The sequence below is a fragment of the Mus caroli genome, chromosome 4 (assembly GCF_900094665.2).
Source record: "Mus caroli chromosome 4, CAROLI_EIJ_v1.1, whole genome shotgun sequence".
NCBI classification, from domain to species: domain Eukaryota; kingdom Metazoa; phylum Chordata; class Mammalia; order Rodentia; family Muridae; genus Mus; species Mus caroli.
In genome coordinates, this window is record NC_034573.1 from 106,576,876 (window position 1) to 106,597,829 (window position 20,954).

The 20,954-nt window shown below is 49.0% G+C and overlaps 2 protein-coding genes across 4 annotated transcripts in view; one reads left to right on the plus strand and one right to left on the minus strand.

Annotated features, from left to right (window-relative positions):
• Positions 1–1,201: 1,201 nt before the first annotated feature.
• On the minus strand, positions 1,202–9,919 carry Lurap1 (leucine rich adaptor protein 1). Its single transcript, XM_021159490.2, has 2 exons — positions 9,556–9,919; positions 1,202–2,598 (listed from the first exon to the last, which is right to left on the minus strand). The coding sequence occupies exons 1-2, from the start codon at positions 9,751–9,753 to the stop codon at positions 2,077–2,079; spliced, it is 720 nt and encodes a 239-aa protein (XP_021015149.1). The 5' UTR covers positions 9,754–9,919; the 3' UTR covers positions 1,202–2,076.
• A 5,669-nt stretch (positions 9,920–15,588) lies between these two features.
• Positions 15,589–20,954, plus strand: part of Pomgnt1 (protein O-linked mannose N-acetylglucosaminyltransferase 1 (beta 1,2-)) — a 10,221-nt gene continuing 4,855 nt past the window's right edge. The window contains exons 1-14 of one of the 3 annotated variants that reach the window (XM_021159487.1): positions 15,589–15,688; positions 16,135–16,313; positions 17,059–17,173; positions 17,305–17,423; positions 17,955–18,020; positions 18,101–18,214; positions 18,774–18,891; positions 19,065–19,163; positions 19,315–19,442; positions 19,766–19,836; positions 20,055–20,130; positions 20,287–20,370; positions 20,453–20,494; positions 20,684–20,742. In XM_021159487.1, the coding sequence (XP_021015146.1) occupies positions 16,194–16,313; positions 17,059–17,173; positions 17,305–17,423; positions 17,955–18,020; positions 18,101–18,214; positions 18,774–18,891; positions 19,065–19,163; positions 19,315–19,442; positions 19,766–19,836; positions 20,055–20,130; positions 20,287–20,370; positions 20,453–20,494; positions 20,684–20,742 (1,211 nt within the window). In that variant the 5' untranslated portion in view covers positions 15,589–15,688; positions 16,135–16,193. Of the gene's footprint in view, positions 15,734–16,134; positions 16,314–16,718; positions 16,849–17,058; positions 17,174–17,304; positions 17,424–17,954; positions 18,021–18,100; positions 18,215–18,773; positions 18,892–19,064; positions 19,164–19,314; positions 19,443–19,765; positions 19,837–20,054; positions 20,131–20,286; positions 20,371–20,452; positions 20,495–20,683; positions 20,743–20,954 lie in introns of those variants that run through there. The other 2 variants (XM_021159488.2, XM_021159489.2) reach the window with 2 other exon arrangements.

Sequence of the window (20,954 nt, forward strand, 5' to 3'; positions counted from 1 at the left end):
GATTTTGGGGTGTCGCCTCTCCTGAGTCAGAACGTGGGGGAGTCCTCACGTTGTGGGTCTTTCAGTATCTTTGATTGTTTTTTGAGACTGGGTCTCACTATGTATTATCTTGGCTGGCCTGGAACTCATGGAGATCCACCCAGCTCTGCCTCCTAAGTGTTTAGGTGAAATGCAAACACCTACATACCTTGCTTATTTGTCCAGGTATTAACCACATCCTTTGTCTCCTACTCTGCCCATACCCCTACCCCCTTTCTCTGGGCCTGAACCCCAAAATAGCAATTTCTCTGAATTTCTTTTTTTTTTTTTTTCGAGACAGGGTTTCTCTGTGTAGCCCTGAAACTCACTTTGTAGGCCAAGCTGGCCTCGAACTCAGAAATCCGCCTGCCTCTGCCTCCCGAGTGCTGGGATTAAAGGCGTGCGCCAACCACGCCCGGCTCTCTGAATTTCTTCTCTGGTATAATTAGCCAGGACCTTGGGACCCAACCCTAGAGCCAGTCCTGATTATCCATCAAGTCCAGGAGTGATGGGTTTGCCCTAAACAAGGACTTTGCATAGTCTCTTCTCCTTAATGAGGCCCATGGACCAAAGGGCCTCTGTGTTTTCCTGCTACACTCCCACATTGTAGCTCAGACAAAGGGATTCCTTGTGTCTCAACTTCAGGCAAGCATCCTTGTGACCAAATTGTGGAAGGCTGGCCAGAATGAGAGAATAGTAAGCAAGCACAGGGGCAGAGATGACAAGATCATCCCACTATCCAAGAATGTCTCCAGAACCCAGAGACCTTCACTCTCCTTATTCCCAAGCAACAGTGGCATAAGAGACATAAAAATGCAGAGGTCTAGCTGGGCGGCAGTGGCACACACTTAACCCCAGCACTCAGGAGGCTGAGGTAGCCAGATCTGTAATTTCGAGGCTACAAGACTGAGTTTCAGGACAGCCTGGGATACACAGAAAAACCCTGTCTCCAAAAACAAACAAACAAAAAACCCAAGAGGCCTAAAAAGGAAAATGAGAATGTGTGAAGAAACTCAGACTAGGGGCTGGTGAGATGGCTCAGTGGGTAAGAGCACTGACTGCTCTTCCAAAGGTCCTGAGTTCAAATCCCAGCAACCACATGGTGGCTCAAAAACCATCCGTAACGAGATCTGACGCCCTCTTCTGGAGTGTCTGAAGACAGCTACAGTGTACTTAGATACTATAATAATAAATAAATCTTTAAAAAAAGAAAAGAAAAGAAACTCAGACTAAACTCCTAGATGACAGATCTGGAGGCAGGAATGAGGAATGGGGGCAGCCCAGGGCCAGACAAGAGTCTGCAGTAAAGTAAGCCAAACAGATTGGGGAGCCTAGGTGGAGGCCTCTGAGCTTCTTACTAAGAGTACATCCTTACAGCCCTGGACAGGGATGTAGCCATAGTAGTGAAATCCTTGGGTACAACGTGAAAACACCATGTTTGAAAAGTAAGAACTTGAAAAAAGCAGCACACACACTTCCCAGGAAAAGCGATCTGTTCCCTATCACAGGGGGCAGTGGCAGGGACATTAAGTGCCACACCCACCAGGACTGGTATAGAGGAAGCACTTCATGTATCATGACAGGCAATGACGTCACTCAGCAGGCATGAAAGGATTGGTCTCCCAACCCCAAAGGTATCTAAGGAGGGCCAGTCCATGGAGGCTTGCGCATCTGCAGGGTCAATCTCCACTGTTCTGTAAGAGGCATCCTGGCTCCTAGGCTTTGGATGAGGTGATTATTCCCCATCTCTTCTTCAGTGATCTCCTAGAGGCCTTACGTTCCATAAAATTCACCTCACTGGGGAGGGGCATGGAGATACCCTTACAACAGGAGCCACAGGCTAGGCCTCTAGAGTCAATATCTCTATGGAAATAGCTCTAGGGACCCAATAATTGAGGGATAAATGCAGAGGCTCCCCAGGAACCAGAGAGATAAGCCAGGCTTCCATGGTAACCGATTGTAGTACAGCCTCTGTCTAGTTGGAGGTGGAGGAAAAATTGAGGGAGACTTGGGCCAAAAGTTGAAAGAGCCACAGAGTACAAATGGGTAGGAAAGTTTTTACAAGAAGGTCACATCATCCTGGCACTGTCCCCAGTACCAATGAGCTTCAAAGCCCTGGTTAGCATTGCCATCCTCTGATGGCTCAGGTGGTCCACACTGGAGCCCATCCCCTGGGAGCTTCCATGTGGCTGTTAAGCTCCCTAGCTTGGTGGATGTCATGTCCACCTCAGTCCTGGCCCTGTCCTCAGTGGGGATAACCTTTGCCCAATCAATCTCAGGACAGGAAGGCCCAGGGAGTCCTTGTTCATCCAGCTCTCTGGGGGTCACGGTGTCCAAGAAGCTGCCAATAGAGACACTGTCCAGCCGGTCAGTTGAACTGGTGTCTGGCAGGCTGTCCCAACTGCCCCGCCTTGAGCGTCCTGGGCTTCCCCCTGTCAGACTGTACTGACTGCTGGTGAGACTGCTGCAATGGCTTGTCAGTGTACCCCGCTCCTCCAGCAGCCAGCGCACCGCCTCAATACCCTCGTTCAAGGTCACCAGCTGCTGCAGGATCTTCACATCAATAGCTCGCAGGTAAGCCTGAGGAAGTGAGAAAAGAGATTAGTTCCGTTTTGGGCTGAGTTCCCCAGGTGTTTCTCTAATCTTGCAGTTCAGCCAGCTACACTTCACTTTTAAAAGTACGGAAAGAGATGGAGGGGGTGCGGGGGTAGAGCACAGAGACTCCTGTTTAAATTTTCAGATCAAGCTAGGCTGGAGATCAACTTGCCACCTTAGCATGTATGAAATCCTGGGTTCCATCATGCCTTGCACCAGACAAAAAAGCAACTTCCCAACCAGGCAGTGGTGCATGCCTTAATCCCAGCACTTGGGAGCAAAGGCAGTCGGATCTGAGTCTGGGGCAAGCCTGGCCTACAGAGCTTACACAGAGAAACCCTAGCTCAAAAAACAAAACAAAAACAAAAAAAACCCCACCACCAACAAAACAACTTTCCTATGATTAGGTTCACGAATCTAAGTAGCTATCTTATTTTCTTTGAGCCTCAGTTTCCTTGATTGAAAAATAAGGCTAGCCGGGCAGTGATGGTGTATGCCTTTAATCCCAGCGCTTGGGAGGCAGAGGCAGGAGGGTTTCTGAGTTTGAGGCCAGCCTGGTCTACAAAGTGAACTCCAGGACAGCCAGGGCTACACAAAGAAACCCTGTCTCAAAAATAAAAACAACAAACAAACAAACAAATAAATAAATGAATAAATAAAAACTAAAAAAGAAAGAAAAAGAAAAACAAAGCTAAACCATTCACTTTACAGCATGAAAGCAAGGATTTTGAAATGCTATCAGGCGTGCACTTTCTTTTTTTTTTTTTTTTTTTTTTTTTTTTTTTTAGATTTATTTATTTATTTATTTATATGTAAGTACACTGTAGTTGTCTTCAGACACTCCAGAAGAGGGCGCGTTACGGATGGTTGTTAGCCACCATGTGGTTGCTGGGACCTGAACTCTGGACCTTTGGAAGAGCAGTCGGGTGCTCTTACCCACTGAGCCATCTCACCAGCCCCAGGCGTGCACTTTCTACAGGGGAGGCTTTTTAGGTGTTAAATATTAAAATATGAGGCTAGGGGGGTTGGATGTAGCTCAGTGGGAGGAACACTTGCCTAGCATGCACTAGGCCCTGGGTTCTGTCCCTAGCACTGGATAAACTAAGGTGATGATGTGCACTTGTAATCCAGGCACTCTGGAGGTGGAAGGAAGAGGATCAGAAATTCAAGGCCATTCTCAGCTATGTTGGCAGGTCAAGACCAGCCGGAGCTTCATGAGACCCTGTTTTAAAATTAATGAAATAAAATAATAAAATAAAACAAGATTTAAAAAAAATATATGGCTCATGAATATAGCTTTAGCACTTAAGAAGCTGAGGAAACACTTGGGAGGCAGAGGCAGGAAGATCTCTGTGAGTTCAAGGCCAGCCTAGTCTACAAAGTGAGTTACAGGTTAGCTAAGACTACATAGTAACACACTGTCTCAAAAATCAAACAAGCAAACAGAAAGGCTGAGGTGGGAGTGGAGAGTTTGAGGCTAGGGGCTTAAGAGATGGCTCAACAGTTAAGTGCTGGTGCTTCTCATGAAGACTGGAGTTTGATTCCTGCCGTGAGAATTTTGGTTGCTTTTTAAAAACTGAACTGGGGGCTGGAGAGGTGGCTCAGTGGTTAAGAGCACCAACTACTCTTCCTGAAGTACTGAGTTCAGTTCCCAGCAACCACATGGTGACTAACAACCATCTGTAATGAGTTCTGATGTCTTCTTCTAGTGTGTAGGTGTACATGCAGATAGAGCACACACACACAAATCCAAAATCCATTCTGACTGGGTGTGGTGGTTTGAAGAGGAATGCCCCCCATAGACTCATATGTTTAAATGCTTGGCCCGTAGAGAGTGGCACTATAAGCAAGGTGGCCTTGTTTGAGTAGGTGTGGCTCTGTTGGAGGAAGTGTGTTAGTAGTGGGTGAGTTTTGAGGTCTCCTCAAGTTATACTCAGTGTTTCTCAGTCTCCTTCCTTCTCCAGCCTGAGGATCAAGATGTGGAGTTCTCCAGCCCCATGCCTGCCTGCATGCCACCATGTTTTAAACCTCTCAACTCTAAGCTGAGCCAAATAAATGTTTTCCCTTGGAAGAATTGCTGTGGCCATGCTGTCTCTTCACAACAATGGGACACTAAGACACTGGGCTTCACACCTTCTATTTGAGGTAAACTATTAGACCAATCCAGACTCACCCGTAGGACTTAGAAACCAAAGGATAGCTCCTAAGGTGTTAGCTGGGAAGCAGTCTGGGCCAAAAGGAGGTGGGAGCTGAGGAGTCAAGTGAGGGCTAGCTTGATTCCCTCTGATTCCCTGTTCCCCGAAGAGTGGGTAATGAGGCCAAGCTCAGGGTCAGAATCCCAGTACTTGGGATCTGGGGCCAGTGGTCTCCATTTAGTATCCTGGAAGTAGGTAATGCTCACAGTGTAATCTCCAGGATCCCTCCAGCTCGCACGTGCACCAAGCTAACCTTTCTCAGGCACGAGTCTGAAGCTGCTCCTGTGCTTTGCCGTGCTCTGAGAATGAAGTCTACCCACTTCCGCAGCTGCCTTCCCAAGCCTGTCACACTGTGGCCCTTGTCCATCTCTCTAGTTTGAGTCACCTTGCTGTGAATCAAGATCCTGCTACGTTTGTTGTTTTTGAGATGGGTCTCACTGTGTCCCCCTGGCTGGTCTGGAACTCACTATGTATGCCAGGGTGGCCTCAAACTCACAGAGATCTGTTTGCCCTTGTCTTCTCTGAGTCCTGGGATTAAAGGAGCAAACCAGTATACCTGGTACATTATTGCTTTTAAATTTAGATTTAGTTTCAATTTCAACCAAATCAACCAATTCATGTAGAAATGGGCCTGGTGACACAGTTTGTAATCCCAGCTACTGAAGAGGTAGAGGCAAGATTGCAAATTCAAGGTCATTCTAGACAACTATTTCAAAATAATAGATATTTTTTAAAAGGACTTAGAGGGCCAGCAAGGTGACTTAGCAGGTAAGGGCACCTGCCTTTGCCTCCCATATGATTAAAAGTGTATGCCACAATGCAATGCCTGACTTCACTTGCTGTTTTTGAAAACGTGAGTTCTGCCGGGCGTGGTGGCGCACGCCTTTAATCCCAGCACTCGGGAGGCAGAGGCAGGCGGATTTCTGAGTTCGAGGCCAGCCTGGTCTACAAAGTGAGTGCCAGGACAGCCAGGGCTACACAGAGAAACCCTGTCTCGAAAAACCAAAAAAAAAAAAAAAAAAAAAAAGAAAACCTGAGTTCAGTTCCCAGCGCCCCCGCATAGTGTCTCATGACAATCCTTAACTCCAGTTCCAGGAGAAATGAAGCCCAATTATGACCTCTGTAGGCCCCAGTCATATACATAGTCCATACATACATAAACAGGCAAAACAAACAAAATATCTATAACTTTTAAATTCCATGTGACAAATGGTAGAGAAAACAACTGCTCCAGAGAATTGTACCCACCTGGAGGGCCATAACCCAAACCTAGATGGAAGACGTGAGCTAAGACTAGTTAGGCTGGCCTTGACCAACAGTGGAGAGAAACATCCCAACCTAAGGATGTACCCTCCCCCAGTTCCAAATGGCAAACACCTGACACCACATCACTCGGGGTCAGCTCTTCTGGGAGGCAGGCCCTCATTCCAGCATTTTTTTCTTGAACTTCTGATTCTGTTGCCTAACCTCCAGAGTACTGGGATGACAGGCATGCCCTGCCACACCCAGTTTTATGTAGTGCTGAGGATTCAACTCAGGGCTTTCAGTATGAAAGGCAAACACTCAACATCCGAGCACATCCCCAGCCCCCAACAGCATTTCTCTTCCTGTACAAGCCTCCTTCTGTCTCTTCCCTAACCCTGAGAGCAGTCCCTGCCCAACTCATTTGAGGTTCTCTGCCTAAGGTTGCATAGAATAGCTTTAGTTCAATTTTGTGATTCACTCCCCTTCATTATCTGATCTCTCTGTTGGTCCCCAAGACTCAAGAGGCTGAGTTGTACTGTGTTGCTTAGGAAACCAATCTGAGCACCAGATTCTTTAATCCTGCAGCAGTGGGATTCCCTGACTGTGACAGCATCACCTCCCAGAATAGAAGTAGGAGGCTTTCTCGATAGAAAAAGAAACACTCATTTCATGGCATCTCTTTGGAAACAGAGCGGAAGATAAATAGAGGCCACCCAGTGCTTTTCCCTGGAGGCTCCTTCTCTTCCTCAAAAGTAGATGAGGCTCTGCCCAGCACAGGTGTTCACAGCAGGACTCCCTCTGTGCTCAACCCAAATCAGGCCTCAGGTTAAAAGCCGGAAGGCCAATTTCTAGAGCCATGGTAACTGAGTGCTGGCATTAAACATAGTCACTAAAATAAAAGCTCTTAACAGGTCTCTAGTTCCACAGTTATCCCCTTATTTCCTCCACCGAAGGGCAAAAAGCTCTATAGACAAGGAGGAGACAGGGCCCTCCTTAAGACAACAAACACATCAGAAGCAGAGAGAAGATTTGAACCCATGCCTTTCCTCCATTCCTTGCCTAATGCATTCTCACAAACTGCTCTGTGGAGGTGGCTTCTCATAGCAACAGCTCTTTGGGTGGACTGAGAGATTGCCATTGTTTGCCATTCCCACACATCTCAGAATCTGGCTCTTTACAGACTAGGGAAACAAAGCAAGAGTAGGAAGCCAACAGCAGGGCTGACCTTAGCCTGAAGGGCAAGCGTCTGCTCCTACACAAGGAGAGCAAGGCGAGGGGTATCCGAAGGATATCAGAAGGCTTGGGTCAGCTCTGCCTTCCTGTCCTCAAACCTTCTGCCCTACCCTTGTGCTTCAGTAGGGTAGAGCAGAGTACAAGAAGAAATCAATGCTATCCTGGCCTGAGGGAGAAAGGAGCCTGACTGGAGATCTCCCCCCTCTGCTGGTACACTGTTCATGGGAAACCTAGACCCCAGGCCCGATGGGCTAAAAGTTAAGAGATGAAATTAGAAGTTAAATGTACTCCCTCAAAGTTTATAAAGAATGAGAGTCAGAGGTCAGGCTGGCCTCCGGATTCCCTGTATGAGAAGCAAGCCCATGGGCGATTGAAACTTTTCTCATTTCAATGATACAAAGTGTGCCTAAAGTATCTGGCACAAAGCATGTCTTCATGATGAATGTGGTCAGATGATCTGGGCTCCAATCTTGACTTTACTTTCCTGTGTGACCTTGGGCAACTGCTTAACCTCTTCTTACCTCATTCTTTCATCTGTGAAATACCATGTATCAAGCCAAGCATGGAGGGGACATCACATAGCAGCGGTGGTACAGCTGGATTGTAGAGCCCTCTCCTAGCGTGTGAGAGGGTTCAATCTCAGCACCTCCGAGAAGAATGGCGGGGGAGAGGTGGTTCAGCCGTCAAGAGCACTTGTTCTCACAGAGCACCCAGGTTAGGTTCCCAGCACCCACATAGTAAGTACCTCACAACCATCCATAACTCCAGTTCCAGTTGATTGGATGCTCTTTCTGACATCCATGGGCAGCAGGCATGCACGTGGTATACACATATACACACCAGCAAAATACTCCTACACATAAAGTTTCTTAAAATTCTTTAAAAAGAAAAACACCTTGCACCATTCTGCATGTTAACACATGGCTTATATTCTAAGTATAATTTAATTTCCAGCAGGGAATGGTAGCACATGCCCATAATTCCAGCACTCAAGAGACTGAGATAAGAGGAATATGATTTTGGAGCCAGCCTGAGCTACACAGTAAGCCCACACCTCAAAAACAAAACAAAACACCTTAGTTTTCAAAGGACTAACTAGGTAAACTCTATGCCTTGAGCAATTTGTACAAAGAGACAAACCAGACCTTTAAGAGGAGAATACAGCCACAGCCCTGCTCAGCAGAATCTGGCACTCAAATACAACCCTCAAAGCCAAACACACACTTGGCATTCAGATCCTGCCCTCAGCGATCCTCGCTGACCACTCAGCTCAGGAGATTCTCTTAGCCTCTCTTACCATAGAATGCAAGCCCTGGACCTGCCTTCAAGGTCCTATGTCCTTCCTTCCACCCTTCCAGATCTGCTTGCCACAGGTTGTGCACACAGTGGGGCCCCAGGAAGACTTGTTAAGCCAGTGTGGGCTTCTGGTTCAGAGCCAGTGAGTAGCTGGCAATTCCTCAGTTCTCCAGAACTGGCTGCAAGGTGGTGGCAGGTGTAATTCATCTCTTTCACCGGAACCAGGGCCCCAGGAGAGATCGCTGGGACCCGGCTGCCCAATTGGCTCAGAAACCAGACCAACAGCTACCAGGGAAGGGGGTGGGGAGGTGTGGCTGTTTCCTCCCCCTTTCTGCAAGAAGGTACAGAGGCCCTGAGACTCTGTCTGAGACTGAGCCCCAGGTGAAGGTCCAACTCAGACTTTGATGCTACTATGCCTCTATTAAGGTCTTCAAACGTCTAATACCGTGATGGTGGGATGCTTAGGAAAAGGACAGGCTTTTAGTGTGCCCCACCAGTGCAGGCAGTTTCCAGCAGGTATTACCTCACCAAAGCTCTTTTTTTTTTTTCCCTGAATCCTGACATGAACACCCTAGGGCCTTAAGAACAAAACCTCTTCCCCTGTTTGCCAGAGAAGGGGGCAGAAAACAGTTGCCTTATAGTGGAGTCTGAAGAAATTGGTGGCCCCGGATGCCGATGGGAAGAATTTGCTCTGTACTAAGTTTTTCTGTGCTACTTAGCCCTCGCCTCTCTCCTTCGGATTATTGGGCAGGGAAAACTTCCAAGAGATGTGCCTCCTACTCTCAGTTCTCAGGACCTATCAACCCTTCATTCACCCTTGGGAGACAAATAATGAGACGTCACTTCACTCTGCTTTGAACCCAGGATGTATGGATTGATCTTGGAAGGACCCTCTTCTCCAGCCCAACTCCGGGAACCTGACCCTGCCCCTACAAATATCCCGGTCCCCGTGGCCTGTAGCACCCACACTCACCAGCTCCATCCTCAGCGCCATGATCTTGTCCCCTAGGCCGTGGCCGGTGCTGGGCGCCCCCGGGAGCAGCACGTCCCCAGAGGTTCCCAGCTCGCACTCGCCTCGAAGCCCGCGGAGCAGTCCTTCAGGGGTCTTCCTGCCCACCTTGCCCTCCACGTCTCGCAAGTCCGGCGTCTGGGACTCCGCGGTCCCCTCCATGTGGGCCCAAGCCAGAACAGGACTGGGCGACCAGGGTCCGGTTCCCAAGGGTCCTCCCTTCTCTGCTACGAACGCGGAGCAAAACCCGTGAATCCCCGCCCGTCCCCGCGGTGGGGGAACAGGAGGAGGGCGCCGTAACGTTCAGAAAAGCCGCGCAGTTGGGGGAGCGAGGTACCGAGTGGTGCGCACACAACTTCCAACCCCGGAGGCGTTCGACTAGGTGATCCTGGATTTGGAACTGAAGACCTCAAAGAAAGCTCAGTGCCTTCTCCCTGTGTTGGCACCAACTAGACATGCAGCAGGAAGCTAATAAATATTTGCTGGATGAAAAGTAGCCCCAATCAGAGGTAACACGGCTGCAGAGGTTTCGGAAGGCTTTCTGCTCAGGAGTTGTACCTGTTACAGGGGCTAGAATACAGCCACTCAGTTCACAGACACCTCCCAGCATCTAGAAATCAGCTGAAAGAGTAATAGGAGGGTAATCCCCCTGGCCAGTGAGAAGCAACCATTATTAAAATTGAAGGAATCCACAAATCTTCATGTTCATCTTACATGGGCTTACAAAAGAGGTGCTTCCTAAGACAGACTGTAAAGCTGGGTAATCTGAAAACCCTGGCAAGTTAGAGCCTGAGATCCTGCATTGGTTTTTGTTTTGTTTTACCAAGATAGAGTTTTTCTGTGTAGCCCTAGAACCCACTGTAGACCAGGCTGTCCTGGAACTAAGAGATCCTCCTGCCTCTACTGGGATTAAAGGCATATGCCACCACAGTCTGGCTTTTCTTTTTTTACAGAGAGGGTCTCACTGTGTGGTCCATAGCCTAGAACTTGCTATGTAGAGTGGACCGGCTTTGAACTCACAGAACTCCACCTGCCACTGCCTTACCAGAAATTAAAATCTTTTTTAAAGATTAATTTTAAAGATAATTTTCTATCTTAATTACAAGTATTTTTAAAGTATGTTCATGTAGAGATATGTACACATGAGTACAGGTGTCTAGAGGCCACAGAAGGACAACAGATCCCTAGAAGCTGGACTTAGAGTTGTGAGCTATGTAACATGGGTGCTAGGACTGAACTAGGGTCCTCTCTAAGAGTCTTATGTACTGAGCCATCTTTAGCCCCAGCCCCAGCCCCAGCCCCAGCCCCAGCCCCAGCCCCAGCCCCAGCCCCAGCCCCAGCCCCAGCCCCAGGCCTGAGAGTCTGCATTTCTAAGAAGCTATAGGAGGGGTGGCCATGCTACAGTTCTGAGAACCACACTAAGTAACACGGGTATGTTTCTAAGCTGTTTGGATTTAATTCTACAGGTAAAGAAGGGCCAAGAAAGAGCCGGGCGTGGTGGCACATGCCTTTAATCCTAGCACTTGGGAGGCAGAGGCGGGCAGATTTCTGAGTTCAAGGCCAGCCTGGTCTACAGAGTGAGTTCCAGGACAGCCAGGGCTATACAGAGAAACCCTGTCTTGAAAACAAACAAACAAACAAACAAACAAACAAACAAACAAAAAAGGGCCAAGAAAAAAGATTGTTTTGTTCTGTTTGGGATTTTAATCCAAGTATTTCCAACCCACTGTTACAAAAAGATGTACAATGAAAAAAATATCTCTTCCCTCTATTGTTTCAAAGCTCTGGGCCTACCTCCCAAAGGCAACCACTTTCAGTTTGTTTTGTGGGTTTTATGTTTGTTAGTTTGTGTGTGTGTGTGTGTGTGTGTGTGTGTTTAGCTACTCATAATTCTAGATTTTTATTTATTAATTTACTACATGTATATCTATGTATCTGTGTCTCTATGGGAATATATATGTAAGTACAAGTCGTCCCCCCCTGCCCCCCCCCAGAGGTTGGAAGTGGGTTTCAGATCCCCTAGAACTGGAATTACTAGCAATTGTGAACCATCTGATATAGCTCTTGGGAACTGACCTCAGCTCCTATTTGAGCAATGTGAGCTCTTATCTGCTAAACCATCTTTCCAATCCAACCATTCATAATTTTACACAATCTTCTACCATTCCTTCTAAATTTAAATATTGCATACTGACTTCCTAGAGCTGTATGGGTGATTTTCCTTTTGAGGCAGGGTCTGTTGATGGCCTTGACCTAAGACCCCTTCTGCCTCCCTAGTGCTGGGATTACCTGTTTGTGCCACAGACTCAGGCTTAAATACATGCACTTTGTTTTCCTCTGAGACACAGTTTCATATAGCCCAGGTTGACCTCAGTTGTATAGCTGAGTATGGCCTAGAGCTTTTTTTTTTTAAGATTTATTTATTATTAGAGCTAAGTACACTGTTGCTGTCTTCAGACACATCAGAAGAGAGCATCAGATCTCATTACAGGTGGTTGTGAGCCACCAGGTGGTTGCTGGGATTTGAACTCAAGACCTTCAAAAGGGCAGTAAGTGCTCTTAACTTCTGAGCCATCTCGCCAGCCCAGCCTAGCACTTCTGATCCTGCCTATTCCAAGTGTTGAGGTCACAAGTGCGCTCCATCATACCTTAGCTCTCCTTTGCATTACTTGACCCATGGTGTGTGGTGTTTTAAATGAGAATGGTCTCCATAGGCTCACATATTTGAATGCTTGGGTCTCAGTTAATGGAACTGTTTGGGATAGCCGGGCGTGGTGGCGCACGCCTTTAATCCCAGCACTCGGGAGGCAGAGGCAGGCGGATTTCTGAGTTCGAGGCCAGCCTGCTCTACAAAGTGAGTGCCAGGACAGCCAGGGCTATACAGAGAAACCCTGTCTCGAAAAACCTAAAAAAAAAAAAAAAAAAAAAAATGGAACTGTTTGGGAAAAACTAAGAGGTGCGGCCTTGTTGGAGGAAATGTGTCATTGGGGGTAGGCCTTGAGGTTTCAAAATGCCCAAGCCATTCGGGGTTAGTTCTCTCTGCTTTGTGCTTGTGGATGGAGATGAGATTTGAGCTCTCAGCTAGCAGTCCAGCACAATGCCTGCCTGCCCACCTAATGCCATCCCCAACACCTGTGGTGGTCATGCATTCTAACCCTCTGAAACCCATGAACCTCAATTTTAAATACTTTTCCTTATAAGTTGCCTTGGTCGTGCGTGGTGTTTTGTCAGAGCAGCTGAAAAGTAACTATGTTTTTTTTTCCCCATTAATTAATTTATTTAATCACTTTACATTCCAATCAAAGCCCTCCCTGAAAAAGTTAGTAACTAAGTTTTTTTTTTTTTAAAGANTTATTTATTTATTANATGTAAGTACACTGTAGCTGTCTTCAGATACTCCAGAAGAGGGAGTCAGATCTTGTTACAGATGGTTGTGAGCCACCATGTGGTTGCTGGGATTTGAACTCCAGACCTTTGGAAGAGCAGTCGGGTGCTCTTACCCACTGAGCCATCTCTCCAGCCCAGTAACTAAGTTTTTAGCCAGGGATTAGCAAAATATTTGCCTTTGTGAAAAGTTGCTCTGGATTTTTGTTTTCTTTTTTTCTTTTTTTGAGAGAGGGTTTCTCTGTGTAGATCTGGTTGTCCTGGAACTCACTCTGTAGACCTGCTAACTTCCAAGTAAGAGATCTGCCTGCCTCTGCCTCCCAAGTGCTAAGATTAAAGGTATGTGCTACCACCATCTAGCCTTACTCTGGACTTTTCTTTCTTGCTTGCTTGCTTTTTTTTTTTTAAGATTTATTTATTTATTATATGTAAGTACATTGTAGCTGCCTTCAGACACTCCAGAAAGGAGCATCAGATTTCATTATGGATGGTTGTGAGCCACCATGTGGTTGCTAGGATTTGAACTCGGGACCTTCGGAAGAGCAGTTGGCGCTCTTAGCCACTGAGCCATCTCTCCAGCCCTCTTTCTTTCTTTTGTTTTTTGTTTTTTGTTTTTGTTTCAAGACAGGGTTTCTCTGTATAACCCTGGCTATCCTGGAACTCACTCTGTTGACCAGGCTGGCCTCGAACTCAGAAATCCACCTGCCTCTGCTCCCAAGTGCTGGGATACTCTGGACTTTTCAAGGAGCAAGGAAGAATGGAGAAGCAGAGAAAAACTCTGAATCAAGGAGATTAACTCAAAACCAAAAACAAAAGTGCCTGCAATAGCAGGTTGGAGAGAATTTGAGGCACAAGTGAAAGAATCGGGCAACAGATGGCGTTCATTTGTTTCAAATGGTATTCAAAATTGTTCAAAGAAACAAAGGATTTCAACTATCATGACAGTTTTCAACTGACATCCCTGGAAAAAGACAAAGGGAGCCCCAGCATTATGGCCTGATACAATTTCCCAAGCAAAGGAATCCAGAAGAGATCTGAGAGCAGGTAGAGATGATGTCAGAGGTTTGAAATTGTGGGTCCTGTGGACAGATGCAGCAGGCAGGGGAGCCTGGCGCTCAGACACAGGAGAGCCTGACGCTCAGGAGGGAATCGAGGACTGCACATGCCAGTTTGAGAATCTGGAATTTAATAAGGATCATGAGAAGACAAGATCGTCATGGACAGTAAACCTGAGGACAGAAGAGGGTCAGAGGCTAATGTGAGAACTTCTGCTGATTTGATTTTTTTTTTAAAGATTTATTTTATTTGTGAGAGTACAATGTCATTGTCACTATCTTCAGACACACCAGAAGCGGGCATCAGATCTCATTACAGATGGTTGTAAGCCACCATGTGGTTGCTGGGAATTGAACCCAGGATCTCTGGTAGAGCGGTCAGTGCTCTTAACCGCTGAGCCATCTCTCCAGCCCCTGCTTATTTGATGTTTAAATAAGAATAACTTCAGTATAAAGAACATGTAAAAAAACAAAACATTTTTTGTTTCTCAGAGCAGGTTGCACTTTAAAATCTTGACTGTTCTAGAACTCATGTTGTTGACCAAGTTGACCTTGAATCTATGGCAATCCTCCTTCCTCAGTTCCTAAGTGCTGAGAACCCAGGAGTGAGCTACTGTGGGTCTTAGCATCTTGTTATGAAAGTGGACTTGACTCACACAGATGGCCCTTCCCTCACCTATGTAGGAATGCAACGCCACTTCCAACCTGGCAAGCACTGCTATCATATTGAAAGATGCTAACACTTTGGAGTCCTCAAAAAAAGAAAAAACTCAAGTGTAAATAAATAAATAAATAAATAAAGTGTTGCTGGGCATGTTGTACACTCCTTTAATCCTAGCATTTAGGAGGCAGAGACAGGTGAATTTCTGTGAGTTCAAGTTCAGCCGGGTCTACATAAGGAGTTCCAGGATAGCCAGGGCTATAAGGAGAGAGGTAAGCTCCTGCTTCCTCAGAAAAGAACTAATCAGGGGCTGGAGATGGCTCAGTGGTTAAGCACACCTGGTCCTCTTCTAGAGGAACCGTTAGGATCACAACTTTAACTTGGGCTCCAGGGGTATCAGACTGAGGTCTAGTCTCTTCAAGGAGCGCCCGCACTACCTGCACATGCACAGAATCAAAGAGCATTTTTGGTTTTCTTTAAAGATGGGTTAGTCACGGTGCCTCTTCTTAATCATGGTTTATGAAATCGAGTTAACGTAAGCGCTCAAAATAGTAGCGGAGCAGGTTTCTAATCCTCTCTTCCCCGGCCTGGAAACAGCCTTGCAGGGCTGGGCCAGGCCTTGGAGCTGCAGCCCTCTGATCCTGGCGTGCCCAGGGAGCTGGCCCGAGGTCCCGGAATGCCGCTTGCTCCGGCTCCGCGGTGCGGGGATGTGCTCTCGCCCGAGGTCCACTCGTGCGGACCGCAACCCTGTCAGACGGGCAGAGCACACCGGCTCCCCTCGCGCTGCAGACGCCCGGCCGCGGCCGCCGCCCTAAGCGCCGCCCGCCGCCCTCTCACCCCGCGGCGGCGGCGGCGGCGGAAGCGGCGGGGCGGGCCGGCCGGGGCGGGGCGGGGCGCGAGTGGCATGGAGGAGGCGGNGGCCGCGGAGGCCGCGGCGCGCGGGGCCGAGCTGTGCGGGCCCGAGCGCGGCCCGAGTGGGGCCCGGGGCCCCTGAGCCGTAAGTGCCTCCCAGTGCGGGTCTCAGAGGGGTGATGCGGGCTGGGTGAGTCTTCTGAACCTTCCGGCGTCCCTGATCCCTGAGAGGAGGGGAGCTGAGCCAGATGGGATGAGGCGAGGGTGGAGGATTGGGGTGCAGGAGGTCGCTGTTACTGTTCTACCCCAGGGCTGGGAAGGACTGGGATTTGGACCTTTTAAGGACTGATGAATCGTTAAGAGTTGATTGAGTTACTGGCCTCCGCCGCTAAGGCCCTGATCCTGCACACAGTTCCTCTAGCCCCAGGGAATTTTCAGGTGATCCAACTCCTCCAAAGATTTTCTGGCCAGACCCACAGAAGTTAAGCCACGTTGCCTAGGGCACACAGCTCAGCAGTTTGCTGAGAGAAGTCATTCCAGAAGGCATTAAGCTTTGGGACAAACATCTTATCTATGTGACTCTATATATAGTCCCCTCAGATTCCTGAAGTCATGGACTGGCCGGGACAGGGGTGACTCCCTAATCCAGTATGGATGACTGGAAGCCCAGTCCCCTCATCAAGCCCTTTGGGGCTAGGAAGAAACGGAGCTGGTACCTTACCTGGAAGTATAAACTGACAAACCAGCGGGCCCTGAGGAGATTCTGTCAGGTAAATGAGGTCCCACGTGTCCCAAAAGCTGCTCCCAGACTAGGAACTAACTACCTTGGCTATCAAGAAGAGGCAGCAAGCCGGGCGGTGGTGGCGCACGCCTTTAGTCCCAGCACTTGGGAGGCAGAGGCAGGCGGATTTCTGAGTTCGAGGCCAGCCTGCTCTACAAAGTGAGTTCCAGGACAGCCAGGGCTATANNGAGAAACCCTGTCTCGGAAAAAAAAAAAAAAAAAAAAAAAAAAAAAAAAAAAGAAGAGGAGGCAGCAAATTCCTGGAGGGGAAACCTCTGTCTGTTACAGCCTTCTCAGGCAGTGGTTTAGAGCCAGGATTCTGGAATCAGAACCCAAGTCTGACCTCGGCATCCAACAGAAACCAGAAGTCTGGTCAGGCAGGGCTTTGCCCCTGACACCCAACTGTCAGGCAGTGTGGCCCACATTCTTCTGTGTCTCTGGTTCTCCACTGTGGTTCTCGGGTCCTAAATATGGAGGGGACCAAGGAAGTCAAGGACTCAAATGGGAAAATACAAGACCACGGGGTAGGAAGGGCCTGGTTGTAGGAAGGGCCTAGTTGGTGGAGGGAGACCTGCCAGGGGAAGTTTTCTGGGAGATGGCCACAAATCTGTGTCCCGATTGGGAACCAGAAAGTGGAGAGACAGGTCCCTGTGTCCTCTCCAGCCAAGGTCATACTTTCAGAAGGCCCCTGTGATCTGGAGAGAGCTGGCCACAGTCACCCTTTTCCTACTCAGACAGGGGCTGTGCTTTTCCTGCTGGTGACCATCATTGTCAACATCAAGTTGATCCTGGACACTCGGAGAGCAATCAGCGAGGCCAATGAAGACCCAGAACCAGAGCAAGACTATGGTGGGGACCGGCTGAGGAGGGGGTGGGGTGGGGGAAACCTGGGGTCTCACAGCAGGAATGGCGTGCACATCCCACAGGGTGTGACTCTGCTAGTGAGTCATCGCCCACGCCTGTTACAATTCCCTCTCCAGATGAGGCCCTAGGACGTCTGGAGTCCCCTCGGCGCAGAGGCAGCAGTCCCCGACGGGTGCTGGATGTGGAAGTATACTCCAGTAGAAGCAAAGTGTATGTGGCGGTGGATGGCACCACGGTGAGTTGAACCAGTGTCTTCAGTCCATTCAGAGCACCGTGGGAACTGTCACCCTCTGCCTATTGGCTTGGACTTGTTAGGATTAAGTAAACGGTCTATAAAACGTCTGTGTGGCGAAGGCTTGGCAGTGATCAGGGGCATTAGCAGGCAGCTAACTCCCTTATTTACTTATTATGTAACCACTTCCTAATCCCTTTGGCTTCAGCCTTGGGCCAGCCACTGGGGTCCTAGAGGTAATGGGACTTGCCCTTCCTAGAGAGACTCACTGGTAGAGGGCTAGGAGATCTGCGCAGTTAAGCAGAGACAGTCCAGGGCTCTTGGTGCCAGAGAAGTGTTAAAAGGTGGATGGTAAAGCGATGAAACCTTTGCCGATGAGGGTACCATGTGGGCTTTCTGGGAGAGTCAGCCTTCTGTCTGAGTTAGAACCGTAGACAGTGATAATACAGCAGGCTGGTGTGGTTCCTGCTTCTGAGATGGAGCCACCGTGAGCGCCAGGGTGAATAGCTGGATTCTGTTTCTGCCGCTGTGTAGGTGCTCGAGGATGAGGCCCGGGAGCAGGGCCGAGGCATCCATGTCATCGTCCTCAACCAGGCCACGGTGAGCTTAAGGATGGGAGAGCTGAAGCTGGGCTCACTTTGCTGGTGACCCCGTCTCATAAGAGGCTTTGCTCCTGCCAGGGCCACGTAATGGCAAAGCGCGTGTTTGACACCTACTCTCCTCATGAGGATGAGGCCATGGTGCTGTTCCTCAACATGGTGGCCCCCGGCCGCGTGCTGATCTGCACAGTGAAGGTCAGTGAGGCCCCCCTGGCTCTGGCTCTGCTCGGGAGCGGAAAGAACATCTAGAGAAAAGTGGCTCGAGTTCCAGACTGAGCCTAGCTTTTTGATATTGTTTTGTTTGTAATCAGTACAGCGGTTTCTGAGCTCTGTGCCAGATACTGCAGCATTGGATGCTGGAGATACAATACACGACAGATTCCCTACCTCCCCGGAGCTCACATCTCAGTGGTAGCAATGAAAACAGTCAGCTCAGCCAGTAGTGTCAGGAAATGAAATAAAGAGGGGGATGATGGGGTTGCATTTTAGGGAGGGAACACCTCTTTTTGGAGGGTGGCAGGACACAGGCACCGGGCATGTGGGTAGAGGGCTGACTTATAGTATCTAAGTGACTTGGAATGAGTCTCAGACTCTTAAGCCTTTCATACTTTTTTTGTCTGTGAAAGAGAGTAACCAAAGAGTATTGTTGGAGTTGGTGAGTCGACTTACGTAAAAGGTTTTATACGTAGTGCTTGAAACGTAGCCAGGTCTCCTGGGCCCACACAAGTCATGACTGTCTGTTTTGGTCCTCCAGGATGAGGGCTCCTTCCACCTCAAGGACACAGCAAAGGCTCTGCTGAGGAGCCTGGGAAGTCAGGCAGGCCCTGCCCTTGGCTGGAGGGACACCTGGGCCTTCGTGGGACGAAAAGGAGGTGTGGGGACCAAGGCTGTCCACCCTGTAGTATCAAGGGAGGAGAAGAACGATAGGAGAGAGGGTGGTGTGGCAAGGGAGTAGATTAGAGTCAATGAAAAGAGGCAAGGGTTGGGGGGAAGCCCCATTCTCGAGGCTGGGCCTTCATTGTCCCTCATTCCTGCCTTTGGCCAGGTCCTGTACTTGGCGAGAAACATTCTAAATCTCCTGCCCTCTCCTCCTGGGGTGACCCAGTCCTGCTGAAGACAGATGTGCCACTGAGCTCAGCTGAAGGTGGGCCTAGTGGGGGTGGGGCTCGGGCAGTGTTTGAGCAGAGAATGGACATTTGGATCCTCAATGAGGCTGGTTTTTCCTTGCCTGTGTGCTTGGGGCTTCCCCAACATAGATGGTAAGATTCCTGCATCCTGTTGACTTCCTCCCTTAGAGGCTGAGTGTCACTGGGCAGATACGGAGTTGAACCGCCGCCGCAAGCGCTTCTGCAGCAAAGTGGAGGGCTACGGGAGCGTGTGCAGCTGCAAGGACCCGACGCCTATCGAGTTCAGCCCTGACCCAGTAAGTGGGGTCTGAGCAGTGAGGTTCTGACTCCTTCCCAGCTTAGCAGAAGACCTTAGGACCAATCCACAACGTAGGTTTTCTCTACCTTGATCTGGTGGGGGCTGAGGATGTGTGTATACTAAACCCTGAAGACAGGCTGGTGTTGGGACAGACTGTGTTTCCAGGGCTGGGTAGACTGTGTGTGGAAAGACAAGAACAAGGAAGACCCTTGGCCCTTCACTGTCTGCTCTGAGCCCTTTACTGCACTGAGAATTCGTCCCTAAATGGAGATCCTAGTTGGAAGGGGGAATAAGAGAAGCTAAAAGCTGTTTCTCACACAGCTTCCAGACAATAAGGTCCTCAATGTGCCTGTGGCTGTCATTGCAGGGAACCGGCCCAATTACCTGTACAGGTGAGCCTGGAAGTGGGCAGGACTCAGCACTGAACAGGGGGTGCTCAGGGAGTGGGTGGGGCTTTAGATCAACTTCTTGTACGAGGAACTATTAAAGGAGGCAAAAAGGCAGCAGATGCTAAGCCTGTTCTACACAGAACATATGGGCCTGTTTATAAACATGGGAGTTGTGAGTTGAGAGGAGAAAGAGCCCTAATCTACTTTCCTGGACTCCTCAGGATGCTGCGCTCTTTGCTCTCAGCCCAAGGGGTATCTCCACAAATGATAACGGTCTTCATTGATGGCTACTATGAGGTGAGTGCGGCTGGGGCCTCAGGCGGACCAGCACAGCAGCCTATGGGTGCTAAAAAGCAGGGATCAGTGAGGGCTGTGAAATATGAGAGGCTTGACATGTTGGGGCCTGCAGAGGTGGGGACAGTAACACACAGTGACTGGTGACCGTGCCCTCAGGAGCCAATGGATGTGGTGGCACTGTTTGGTCTGAGAGGCATCCAGCATACTCCTATCAGCATCAAGAACGCCCGTGTGTCTCAGGTATTCCTTGGCAAGGGTGGAAGGGGCAGATACCTGGCCCCACCTCCTGCCTCAGATCTTATGTGCCCAATTCCCCACCTAGCACTACAAGGCCAGCCTCACTGCCACTTTCAACCTGTTTCCGGTGAGTACCACTGATACAATCCTTGGGTCTCTAGAGAGAAATGATGTCATGAAAACTCTTCCCTCACTCGACCTTGCCCTTGTGATCTGAAGGCTAGGGTGGGTAGTACCTGAACACTAGGTCTGAAGACAGATCCGTGGGATAAGAGCAACCTCCTTGGAACCATGATGTTCCCTCCCGTCCCTGTAGGAGGCCAAGTTTGCTGTGGTTCTGGAAGAGGACCTGGACATTGCCGTGGATTTTTTCAGGTGACCGGGGTAGCCCACAATTGAAGGATGTGCCTTGGAGAGCTTTGAATGAGCTGAGAAGTTGGGGGAGAGCTTGTCTAGCTAGGAGGGCAGGCTTGTATAGAAGGTGGGAAGGATGAAAGGAGACAGTGGGACTACCAGCCCTGCACTTCCAACACCATCATGTATCTCGGGCTGCCTCTCTGAACTCTTTTTTTTTTTTTTTTTTTAAA

Excerpts from the sequence above, each read along its gene's own strand:
- Lurap1 (XM_021159490.2), bottom strand. The coding sequence starts at position 9,753 with ATGGAGGGGACCGCGGAGTCCCAGACGCCGGACTTGCGAGACGTGGAG. Across the intron at positions 2,599-9,555 it reads TGGCGCTGAGGATGGAGCTG|GCTTACCTGCGAGCTATTGA; the intron begins GTGAGTGTGGGT and ends TCACTTCCTCAG.